General features: G+C 31.8%; 1 protein-coding gene across 5 annotated transcripts; it reads left to right on the forward strand.

The window, feature by feature from the left end:
* Nucleotides 1-4,480: 4,480 nt before the first annotated feature.
* LOC120074656 (thylakoid membrane protein TERC, chloroplastic) lies at nt 4,481-9,714 on the forward strand. Of its 5 annotated transcripts, none has more exons than XR_005481031.1 (16): nt 4,485-4,711; nt 4,788-4,871; nt 5,023-5,105; nt 5,196-5,272; nt 5,901-5,988; nt 6,113-6,193; nt 6,264-6,320; nt 6,418-6,502; nt 6,956-7,005; nt 7,198-7,254; nt 7,368-7,446; nt 7,801-7,859; nt 8,156-8,213; nt 8,299-8,411; nt 8,755-8,892; nt 9,375-9,714. XR_005481031.1 is itself a non-coding variant. In XM_039027852.1 (15 exons), the coding sequence occupies exons 1-14, from the start codon at nt 4,573-4,575 to the stop codon at nt 8,388-8,390; spliced, it is 1,089 nt and encodes a 362-aa protein (XP_038883780.1). In that variant the 5' UTR covers nt 4,485-4,572; the 3' UTR covers nt 8,391-8,411; nt 8,755-9,083. The 5 variants fall into 5 exon arrangements, 2 of the variants coding, with proteins under 2 accessions (XP_038883780.1, XP_038883782.1); XR_005481032.1 differs by having other exon boundaries at nt 9,491-9,714; XM_039027852.1 differs by lacking the exon at nt 9,375-9,714 and having other exon boundaries at nt 8,755-9,083.
* Nucleotides 9,715-11,837: the final 2,123 nt, after the last annotated feature.

Here is an 11,837-nt window from a genome sequence, read left to right on the forward strand (position 1 = left end):
TGGTATTAATATGCCAAATAATTCACCGATCTCAATGTTAATCTTCCTGGGATTCATACCAAGATTTTATATATTTTTCATATTTTTTTTTTTTTTTTGAAAATTTTAATATTTCCAAAAATTTTAAAATCAAAATCAATTACCTGAGATACATCTAAAAAATCATTTGGATAATTGGATATTTGACTTAGAAATTAAAAATTTGACTAAATATGCTTTAAAAAAATTGCTTAAGATTTTGATATAATATTTGATAAATATATTGGAAAAATTTTGAAAATATATAAGATTTGGTATAAGATTTAGGAAAATCACATAATATTTTTGAAAAATTACTAGAATCAGTGGTCTCTCCAATATGTACCGGCCCCAAAAGGGCCAAAACAATCAAAGCTATTTTTTTTTAACTAAATCTTTATGGTTGATCTCGCCACCGAGAAAAGCTATTTGAACACAATTTCAAACATAATGCTAGTTTTGTAAGATGAAAACTTAGATGTATCATTTCTGACAATTTCCCCTAAAACTTTCAATCTCATCGATTTGAAATCTAAACTTAAATAAGTATTACATTTTTTACTCTTAAGCAAATTTCAGTTAATTCATCCATTAATTTTAACTATATATATTTTTAGCTCCCAGAAAAAGATACTTTCATGGCTCTAATCTTGTTTGTTTTTTATGTTTAATGTGTTTACATATTTATATTTTACAGAAATTTGAGTAAACCATTATTCCGGAGTACTACAGGTCATTCAGGGCCAATTTGGAGTTAGTGGTAGTCATTTCGAGCACTTGAAGCTTCAAGGAGCATAAAAAGTAAAAAATGCTCCAAGAAAAGGGCGACCATGCATAAGTCAGAGAGCTCACATTGGGCAAGTGTTGTGATGTTGCACTTGAAGGAATTTTGGGAGAAGAGAACCTTGAGCAGAAGCGAATCATCCAAAAAAATATCTTTCATTGAATATAAAATTTACAGTAAAGCAATAAACAAGATATACATTTATTTTAAATTACAACATGCGAATTAAAAGGTTTTAGAAACCTCACCTTTGAAGACCTTTCTTCACGATTTTCCTCAAACAATTCACGAATCTCTTGAAGACTTTTTTCCAAGAAAAAAACCTCGAATAAGAACAAATACTACCACAAATGTTTTCTCGATATTCTCAGGTTGAGAACCTAGGAGTGATGGGCTCTGACTATTTTGGATTTGAGGGAAAACTTAATGTTGAGGAGGAAGATTGAAAATTCTCTAAAAAAAACTCAAACACATAGAACTCTTTTGTTATTTACTTGCTGTCAAAATCAACCAACTTGCTTAGCCAAGAAGAAGAAGAAACTTTTTCTTTTCTACTTGCTAAAAATAACTACCTACCGCTTACGTGGGTGGAAAGAAAAGAAGCGGAAAGGAGTTGTAACTTCTTCCTTTATTATTAAAATAATAATAATATAAATATAAATATGATAACTAACTTATTATATTATGTATATATTAGATTATATGTTATATCAAATACATTATAACAAATATATTAGTTTCTATGATTATATTATGTAACATATAATCTGTTGTTTTAATATTGTATCACATACAATATAAGCTATAGTTTTTTTTTTTCTCTTTTATATGACATTTAATATAAATCATATTTACATTATACTTAACAACTATGAATCCAATTCATAGAAACTATATTTGAATCACATTCAAATATTTATTTCCTCTAATTAAGCTATAATGTATCAAATACATTATAACAAATATATCACATATAATTGAATCAACTTAATTATATCATATATAATTAAATCCCTCTATTAATTTGAACAATTCAAATTAATCAAAAAACTGATTATCAATTGATCCTATTGAGCTACCAAGGGGACCTCATGGACCTGTAGCTTGAAGCTCCAACGGCACATGAATAATTAATTAAACTCTTTAATTACATTATTCACCATCTGTTAACTGTTGGGCACTTCACAAAAGATCGATAATTGCACTATTCGCACTACATATATATTTTCGTGTCCATTTGATATAATCAATCAACGGTATGATGACTATTCATAAATTGCTCGTAAGGATAGCTAGGCCAAATTACCGTTTTGCCCCTATAGTTACATTTAACTCCTTAAGTATCGCTGATCCCTCTAATGAACAATAAATCATAGTCCAACTATGACTAAACCCCTCTCGAGCCAGGAGAGGGTGGGGCGCCGCATTATTCAAGACCCGGAATCAGCCCTTAAGAGAGCAATTTATCTACTTACCCCTGCCTTGAGGAATAAGTGAATTTCATCTTGTGTAGTTGTGTTCTCAACTATCCAATTACACGAATCCCCAAAATGGTAGGCTTGTTGATTCGTCAATCTGGCTACTCTCATCCATACAAATCAAAAGACCGCCCTCATAGGTAGGAGTACACAACTCGCTCAGGTCAGGTCATGTTACCTATAGTTATCCTGGTGAAATGTAAGTCTCTATTATGAACGCTGTTATATAATGATACTAAATATTTTGTGGTCCGGTCTTATACAAACTCCTTTGTATAGAATATTCCCGCTCGCATGTCTATACATGAATGATCAGGATCAGATTATTTGTAGCACTTTACAACAATTGTAACACCTACCAAGCGGGTCATACTCATAGTGTCACTAGGATAAGGTACCTAGCCTTATCCATCTACTACAGACCATTTAGGTTATCACTTAAACTTGATCCACCTGTATGTCTCTACATACATGTTTAAGTTACAAAGATAGCCTTGAATGATAGTTTATTAGTTTGTGGTTAATGTAACTAAAATATCGTATATTTTATAGAAAATGAATAAAATATCATATATTTAATTAAATACACAATGAGTTTGTTCAATAATGTTTACAAACTATAGAACCCTACGAGATTTAGGACATCAACCCCAACAACATTGTAGTGCTACAGCGCTTCCATCGGATGCAAGCACAAAGATGTCCAAGAATGGATGTAGGGTTGTCAAGGGCAAAGTGTTGATGTGCTATCCATTTGTATCGCAATGCCATCGTGATTTTTTATATATCTCTTTTCAATTTTAGGGGTTTTCAGGTTGGAGATTATTGAGGGAAGAGCTCGATATTCTTTTCTTCCTTTATCTTTCTAGCAATTTTTAGGTTAGCTTGATTTTTTTTTTCCTTTTGAGTTGTAATTAAGGATTGGAGCTCACCCTCCTCATATTATCTATGGATTGATGAGGTAAGTGATTTTTATAGTTTTTATAGACTATGGATTGATGAGTTAATTTTTTTTAGATTTCTCGACTGATCTAATGCATTTTAGATTATGTTCTTTGAATCTTGTTTGTATTTAGATATATGCTTATGTATGGAATGACTCTCTACCTATAAATGTATAACTTGGCTAAGACTTGTTGCTTGCACGTTGTTTGTCTAGCTAAAATCACAAGTAGCAATGGTTGAATCATATATGCTAGGAATATAGGCTTCCTATAGAACTTGAATGCATGCTAAACCTAGGTTCAAAGATTAATTGGTTAATTCAATTGGACTACCTAATTAGTTAAGCACACAATGAAATTAAAAATCGTAATGCAAATATGTTAGTTATAGATGAAAAATTTCAAACCCAATATGACTAATACATTCAGTTTAATTAGAGTCTTGTGCTTTAATTGATAACTAGAGCGCTTACTTGGTTTAATCCAACAAGTTGACTGCCTGTAGCGTCAATGAGTTTGGTTAGGAGCGTTAATGAGTTTGGTTAGGTTGAGCAAATCGGTGGGCACACATAAATTGTATATATGTTCAATCAAGTAAAGTCAATGATCAAATTATATTGGAACCCCATCTTGCTTCTAGAACTAAAATTTCCAATTCTAAATTATATTTACCTGTTTTATCTTTTATTTTCATGCACATTATCTCATTTTCACACTAAACCCACATTTACCACTATAACTAGTAAATTAACATAATACAACGCATCCCGCGCTTCCCTGTAGATCGACCCAAACTTGCTATTTGTACTACTCGATAATATAGGAGTGGAGTTCAATTATTATAAATATTATTTGATTGACGGAGAGTGGTTACAACACCGTTCCTTTGGTCCTATCACATTTTTATAACGCACATTAATTTTAACAAACATAAAATTTACACCAAATGAGTTTGATCAATGCACAAAATACCCATTAAATAACTTTATCAAAATTCACAAATTTAAACAATTTAAAATATATATACATATATAGTTTAGCTATGCTTACTTGGGCTCACTAGTGTAGTTTACTCATCGAACTCATAAAATACATATATTATTGAATAATACGTAACCTGTGAACCAAGCCGACGTGTCGATGAGATAGAAGGGCACATGCTGATACAGTGATACGGTGTACAACCTACCACAAACTGCAAGAGACGATTGATGAAATCTATTCGACATGTCGGTTTAATAGATCTTTTTCGACGATAATTCAGCGTCACGTTGAATTGGAAACGAAATTCCAAAGAAAACAATGGATAAGATATAGACATAGTGAGGCCTCAGTCTCAGAGGTGGAAATGGCTTCAATCATCCACAACGGCGTTCAAATTTCTTCGAAGCTCGATTCTCCGTGGCTCAAGGTTTCATCACAGCTTCATTTTCATCCTCGAACATGGATTGAGACTGTCCACAATCACGTTCCTCAATTTTCCCCAGGTTCAACTCTTCCCTTTTCTCTCTATTGTGAAGATCGGCGTAATCTCATTGTGTATGTATGAATTCGTATTCGTAGTTATCCTCAATTGCCATCCTGCTCCACGCTCTTTGATTCGATGCGGCAGTCGAATCGAGAGGGAAGGCGATCCATCTACTGCAGGTCAGTGAGAGTTTCGTGTATTTATTTTTTCTTTTCAAGATTAATGGTGATATTCATATATGTCTGTTTCAATTAGACGTGGATAATAGTGAGGCATTTTCCAATTGTGGTTACTTGTTCATCATATGGTAACAGTGAGACGAATTTGCAGAAGCCAATAGGACCTCTTCCGTCCCAGGAACGATTGAGGGGCTCGAAAGTAAAGTTTCTTCCCTAAGAAATGTTGCTTTATGTGTAAGCACTTGCTGATCGTTAATTTGTGAATATAATCAAACAGTATGGCTGTTCGTTAATTGATTTGGTATTGTTTATTCTCTGTTCTAGGTTGCTACTGCAGTGGCATTTGGTATCGGGGTGGGTTTGAAAGATGGACCTGGCAAGGCATCTGAATTTTTTGCTGGGTATGTTGGGTACTACATTTTACAGTAGTCTCTCCACTAAACACACGAGTTCTTCAGTTATCTGTCATTTTTCTTTAGCGAATTGGTTGGTACGACGAAAAATGGAATTGGGCCTAATCAAATGGAATTTATAATTTCATTGGTAGTTGGGAAATTAAAAAATGTCGTATAGGGAAGCATTACACAGAATTGCTGAGTCCCATACTGTTTTGGTGCTTGGATTCATGGCTTACGCTTAGTTCTTAAATAACAAAACTTTTGAACTATTCCTTACATGAAAACGTAGAAGGAGAACTGTGCAGATTAACTAGGACAAGAGGGCACGTACCTTTACACATTTCCTGCTGTGATACGAGCTTAGATTTGAACTTTGTATTATGGTCGGATCGCAGATGTGACTTGTGAGTGTGGCATGCCTTGTTGGAAGAATTGATTTTTCTGCACATCAGGATTTAAATCCACTTCACTCTTTTCTACTTCTTCTCAACAAAAGGGGGGGGGGGGGAAGTGTTCAACTGTAATTCTTGATCTGGAGATCTAGAAGATGCCTTAAGTCGTGTTTGTAGAACCTTCACTTTATTATACTTCTTTATGCTCTGTTAACGTCTGATTGCATGGCAATTTTCAGGTATCTTCTGGAGCAAAGTTTGTCAGTTGACAATCTTTTTGTCTTTGTTTTGATTTTCAAGTACTTTAAAGTGCCAATGGAGTATCAGGTGCTAACTTTGTGCAAAGCTATGACTAAATTGCTACTTAGCATGCAAACTATTAGTACTATTTTGCTGTACAGAATAATATAATGTTTATGCATGTTGATGATTTGTTGGTTTTGAAATATAGAATCGGGTGCTTACTTATGGTATTTCTGGTGCAATTGTCTTTCGTCTAACTATCATACTTCTGGGAACAGCCACTCTCCAGGTAACTCCTCTTCCCGTTGTATTCCACTTTACTCAAATGGTCTATCTGAGAATTGTATCTATTGTTTCAGAGATTTGAGGCAGTAAACCTGCTTCTGGCTGCTATACTTCTATTCTCATCATTTCAGGTTGGTTGTTCTAAGCTTTTCACTTCTGAATTTCCATATGTTTTCTGATGATCAATTGTTAGGAATTTTTAGCTTAAATATATCATGAATTCTGCAGCTGTTTGCCAGTGAAGAAGAGGATGACGGTGACCTATCAGACAACTTTGTAGTGAAGACATGCCAAAAATTAATCCCTGTGACAGGTATTTTGAGATTTAATTCACATTTGCTTTTGTGTTGGAGCATGTACTCGTGAAAAGTGCTTGATGATTTGTACTGTTTTCTTAACACATTTGTTTGTTGAGCGGAAGTAGAGTCTATACTACTTTGCATCTCTTGTATATATGGTACAAGAAAAATCACGAGCCTCATCATCATGATGATTGACTTTCCTTAAACTACAGTCCATATTTGCCGAGGCAGCTCGTGAAGAAACTATTTAGAGGATTTATCTAAAAATAGAGGGGAGAAAGAAAATTTTCATGCAGTAGAATAGAAAATTTTCCAAGGTAGCTGTTTCTTGTCATACGAGGAGAAACTGAACAGTGTATGAAAGTGTTATTTTCCGGTCTGTTTGGTTGGCTTACTATCGAACAGGATTTTTGTATCTTTTTATGCTCATGGTGAGATCTTACTTCCCTGTTATATTGTTGCAGCAAACTATGATGGGAATCGCTTTTTTACACTTCAGGAGGGTGTGAAGAAAGTAAGTTATGATGGACTCTACTGTAGCTTTTAGGAATATTATTGATCATGTTTTCTATTGTTGAGCATAAAATAAGAAAGAAACCTTTTCTTATCGAGAAGCATGCCACATTGTTCTATTGGAAGCTTGTAGACCTATTATGTAAACTTAATTTTGACATGATTTCTAACAGGTCTCGAACATTTTGGACAGGCAACACCTTTACTTCTCACCGTAGCTGTAATTGAGCTCAGTGATATAGCATTTGCCGTACGTTATTCATGACTCGATCATGTTATATGTGCATCAGGATGTTTTTTACTTCACTTTTCTAGTTTATGGAAATGCTCATTCAACGTTTATTTTCATGAACTTGGTGCTAGGTTGACTCAATACCTGCTGTTTTTGGTGTTACAAGGGACCCTTTCATAGTGTTTACGTCTAATTTTTTTGCCATTTTAGGTAATTCCGTGCCCTTCCTGTGAATTAACATCTTGGATAAATGGATTCTAACAACTTTGAAATTGATTTTTTTCTTCTTTTCTTTACATGTCTTCAATCATCATATAATTTGCCAACATTTGTTTGATCTAATGACTTGCTCAATATTAAACATGGGAGCAGTACTGGCCAATGGGGTGAAGATTTTTTCTAGCAGTTCTTTAATCAAAAGTTATACCGTGGAAGATGTGTTAGGATGATGTATTTATTGTTTATTTGTTTTTTTTAAGAAGTTGAGAGCAAATTTGGTTTGTATGCCTTTGTGAATTAGAGTTTCTTGAGATGCATAATAACCACCATTTTGGTGTCTTACAGGTTTAAGGTCCCTATTCATTCTTGTAGCTGATGGGATGTCAGAATTGGAGTACTTACAGGTAAAATTTTAGACGTAAAGCAGATCAAGAGCAAGTCAAGCTGTTATCAAGAGCAACTTTGGTTTCTAAAATTGTCCTTCGTGAAAGGTTGAAAGTCTTAAAGCACGTACAAATAAAATGTTAAAATTGAAAACTCAGTTTGAAAATATTTTTGGTGGTCGTATAATTGTGGACAAATATTATGCCCCTACTGTGCGAGCCTTTTTGGTGTTTTCCATGTCTTATAAATTACTCAGTTCTTCCTACTATAAACGTCCACTGAAGGAAAATTTCTCCCTACTTAAATCTCCTTCCAGCCTTCTATTGGCGTTGTTTTAGCATTTATTGGGAGTAAGATGATCCTGGATTTCTTTGGTGAGCACTCGTCAGTCAATTCCAAATTTCAAATCTGATTGTTGATTTAAAATTTGAGAATTCATTGATTTCTCTCTTCATGCAGGATTCCATGTCCCAACTGAGGCATCTCTTGGATTTGTTGCAATAAGTCTGAGCACTGGAGTCCTGTTGAGTCTACTGAAGAAGGCTGATTGATCATAAAAACAGAAATACAGGGTATTTAGCTTTAATTGTAGCAAGTTATTGCTTCTTCATTTTGTTCAAAAAGAGAGCGTAGATTCAGGCTTCTAATCGAAAACCTAACTACTCTAAGACCTAGTTTCATGCTTCCAAGTCGAAAACTTAATTACTCAGAACTCTCATTCTCTCTAGCTAGTCTCGAGGCGAGTGAAAATCCTCTTGAATGAAAATTAGTAGATTAGGGACTCCCATTATTATCAAAAGATGGGAGGAAAATGAAACTAGAATAAAATTTAGAGCAAGCATCTAGAATTAAGCTCTTTCTAATACTAAGCATTAGAATTTCCTGCTTTCTGATTGTTATTTTCATGATTGCCAGAATTGTGTGTTAAAATTGTCACATCACTATTGACCGGAGCCTTGGATATACACGGTAAAGAAAAAAGATGCACATTCTGCTGTCTACAAATCGTCAAGGTTAGAAGAACCATTCTTTAACCGGTCGTTGGTTGTTGTGGTAAGATGATGAATTTGTTCTCTTATTTGCAATTAATGCCAAATCCCTCTCTCAATTAAACAAATTTCAGAACCTTTCTGTTGTAGATAGATGATTAGTAGCTCTAGATCTCTGTTTTTCTTTTTCGACATTACATTTTTCTGTCAAAAGTGAGTTATTGTTGAAAGTCTTTCTACCCGGGCCACGTTTACCAATCCGTAACGAAAATTGGTATAATCATAATGGGATTCCATTGGTAGATTAATCATAATAGGCCATAGTCGCAAACGTAGCTGGATTTTTTTTTTAATCACGTTTACATAGAATTATGAATATGTCACATGTTGTTACGTATAAGGTTAAACAGTAACGATAACAGTAAAAGTAACAAATTCATAATTTTCATGTTGTAATAGTAACAATGGTAATGGTAACAATATCATCAAACACAATTAGATTGACTACTCTCTGTTCGTCAATTAGTTTGTATTTTTTCATTACAGATTTGAAAGTGGAGTCCAAACGTGAATATGGGTACAAAATACAAGTAAACAACACGAAATGTAATCAAATGGGGTTCATTTTTCAAACTATCTTTGATTTATTACATTTATTCTAGGGTACATCTATTCTAAGGTAAACGTGACCTCCAGCACTTTTCTGCTAGAGACAGCAGCCCAATACAGGTGGTAACATTTGCATACTGATGGGTATTGTGTTATTATTGTTCACTAATTGATCATAGGTTAGTGATTGGAATATCCATAGTTTATATTAGAGTATGTTATTATTTTGTAAACACTAAGTTTCTTATAATTTTATTCAATTTGAATCTTTCGATAATTTTAGAATGTTAGTCCCATTTGGTTCGTGATTCATTTTCGTTTTTATATTTTCAAAAATAAAAAATACAAGAAAACCGGAAACCAATAAAAATGTGTTTGGTATTTCTCTTAAAATAGTCTATTTTCAAGAATAAAATTGTCATTTTCTTTATTTTAAAAAATTGCGAATGTAAAGTACACTCAAAATATTTACTTTAAACTACACAAATTACAAATTGAATATTATAAATTTTTTATTCATAGTCGAGAAGTTTGTTTCTATCTATCAATTGTATCTCTTATCGATTTTTAGTGATTTTTTTAATCGTTAAATATATGAAGAAATATGAATATACTACTAATTTAAATGGTTCAACGTTTTTTTTTATACTTTATCTTGATGGAAACTATTTAAATTATTTTTTCATAAATTATTTTTTTTTGTCTCACATTTTATCGCTAGTATTTCGGTAATTCAAAAACTTTTATCCATCATGTAATCTCTATCCACTATTTTTGTCTCTTATTAACAATAAAATTTCATTATAATAACAAAAGGCTATATTAAATCATTATTTTTAGTTATCTAGAATAATGAATTTTATCAAACACAAATTAATCTTCTCTTGCATTTTCAAATTTTGATTTTTGAATTTAAATTTTAAAATTTTAATTTAGAATCAAACATGTTTTCAGGTATTGTAAAAAAGATAAATTTGTTTTTGTTTTCTACTGATTCTTTATTTTCGAAAATAAATTTGTGGATCACAAACTAAATCGAGGTGTATATATTCAAATTATCTTACAATGAAATCTATTATCGGCCATTGAACTTCCGACAGCACACGTTTAAAATAGTGAAGGAAATTTGATCTTAGAAACGTTAGAACTTTTTGTTATGTTAGTTTCTATAAGGAAACACAGTTAGAAAATTTTCATGACATAAAATCTGAATCCTGAATAATTTCTCTTAAAAGGATATTGTTTTTAAAATAAGTATAATGAATATAAGTTGGAAAATGAGCTCTTATTCCTTGATTTTCTCAGAGGGAGGAAAAAAAAAAAAAAAACCAATTATCCTCCCTTTTATAATCATTTGATTTTTTTTTTTTCAAAATTAAGTTTATAGACACTACTTCCACTCCAAATTTCTTCCTTTGTTATTTAATTTTTACTAAGTTTAAAAAATCAAACCAAAATTTGAAAACTAAAAAAAAGTAGGTAGCGTTTGCTAACTATTTGGTTTTTTGTTTTTGTTTTTGAAAAATCAAGCCTATGACATACATATTTCTTACAATGATTTGTATTTTCTTGTACAATAGTTGAATTTTTAGTCAAATTTCAAAAACAAAAACAACTTTTTGGAAGCTACTTTTTTTAGTTATGAAAATTTGGTTTGTTTTGTAAACTACTTGTGAAAAATAGATAACAAATGAAAATTTTGGATGTGGAAATAGTGTCCTTAGGCTTAATTTTCTAAAACAAAATAGTTACCAAACGAAACTTAGTTTTAAAAATTTTGTTTTTGTTTTTAGAATTTGGCCAAGAATTTAACCATTATACTTAAGAAAGATGTAAATTATTGTAAAAAATGGGGAGAAAATAAGCTTAATTTAAAAAAAAAAAAATGGAGGCCTCATTTTGTAACCATTTTGATTTTTGTTTTTGTTTTTGAAAATTAAGTCTACGGACATTACTTCCACCTCCAAATTTCTTACTTTGTTATCTTATTTTTACCAATGATTTAAAAAACAAGCCAAATTTTAAAAATTAAAAAAAGTAGTTTTTCAATAGTTGTTTTTGTTTTTGAAATTTGGCTAAGAATTCAACTATTGTACTCAAGAAAAATGCAAATCAGTGCAAGAAATGTAGAGAAAATTGGCTAAATTTTTTTAAAAAATAAAAATAAAAAAAGAAATGATTACCCAATAGGGTTTCGATTCCCTATTCTTCAATTATAATTACTCATATTTTCTTATAAAAGAAATTGCTACAAATCTTTAAATATTAAAAATGTATAAATTAGTAATTGATTTTAATGCCGATTAAAATTTCAAATTGGAAACTTTCTTCTTCAACATCCAAGTTTTTAAAGGTTGTCATCATTTCGGATCATATAGAATTAACAACAAAGGTTGAACT

This window comes from Benincasa hispida, chromosome 3 (assembly GCF_009727055.1).
Source record: "Benincasa hispida cultivar B227 chromosome 3, ASM972705v1, whole genome shotgun sequence".
Classification (NCBI taxonomy): Eukaryota; Viridiplantae; Streptophyta; class Magnoliopsida; order Cucurbitales; family Cucurbitaceae; genus Benincasa; species Benincasa hispida.

What these genes read in the sequence shown, in the direction of transcription:
- LOC120074656 (XM_039027852.1), top strand. Translation starts at nt 4,573, where the DNA reads ATGGCTTCAATCATCCACAACGGCGTTCAAATTTCTTCGAAGCTCGAT. An exon ending in CGTTCCTCAATTTTCCCCAG is followed by an intron (nt 4,712 to 4,787) that starts GTTCAACTCTTC and finishes TCGTATTCGTAG; the next exon opens with TTATCCTCAATTGCCATCCT. An exon ending in TGGGAACAGCCACTCTCCAG is followed by an intron (nt 6,194 to 6,263) that starts GTAACTCCTCTT and finishes CTATTGTTTCAG; the next exon opens with AGATTTGAGGCAGTAAACCT.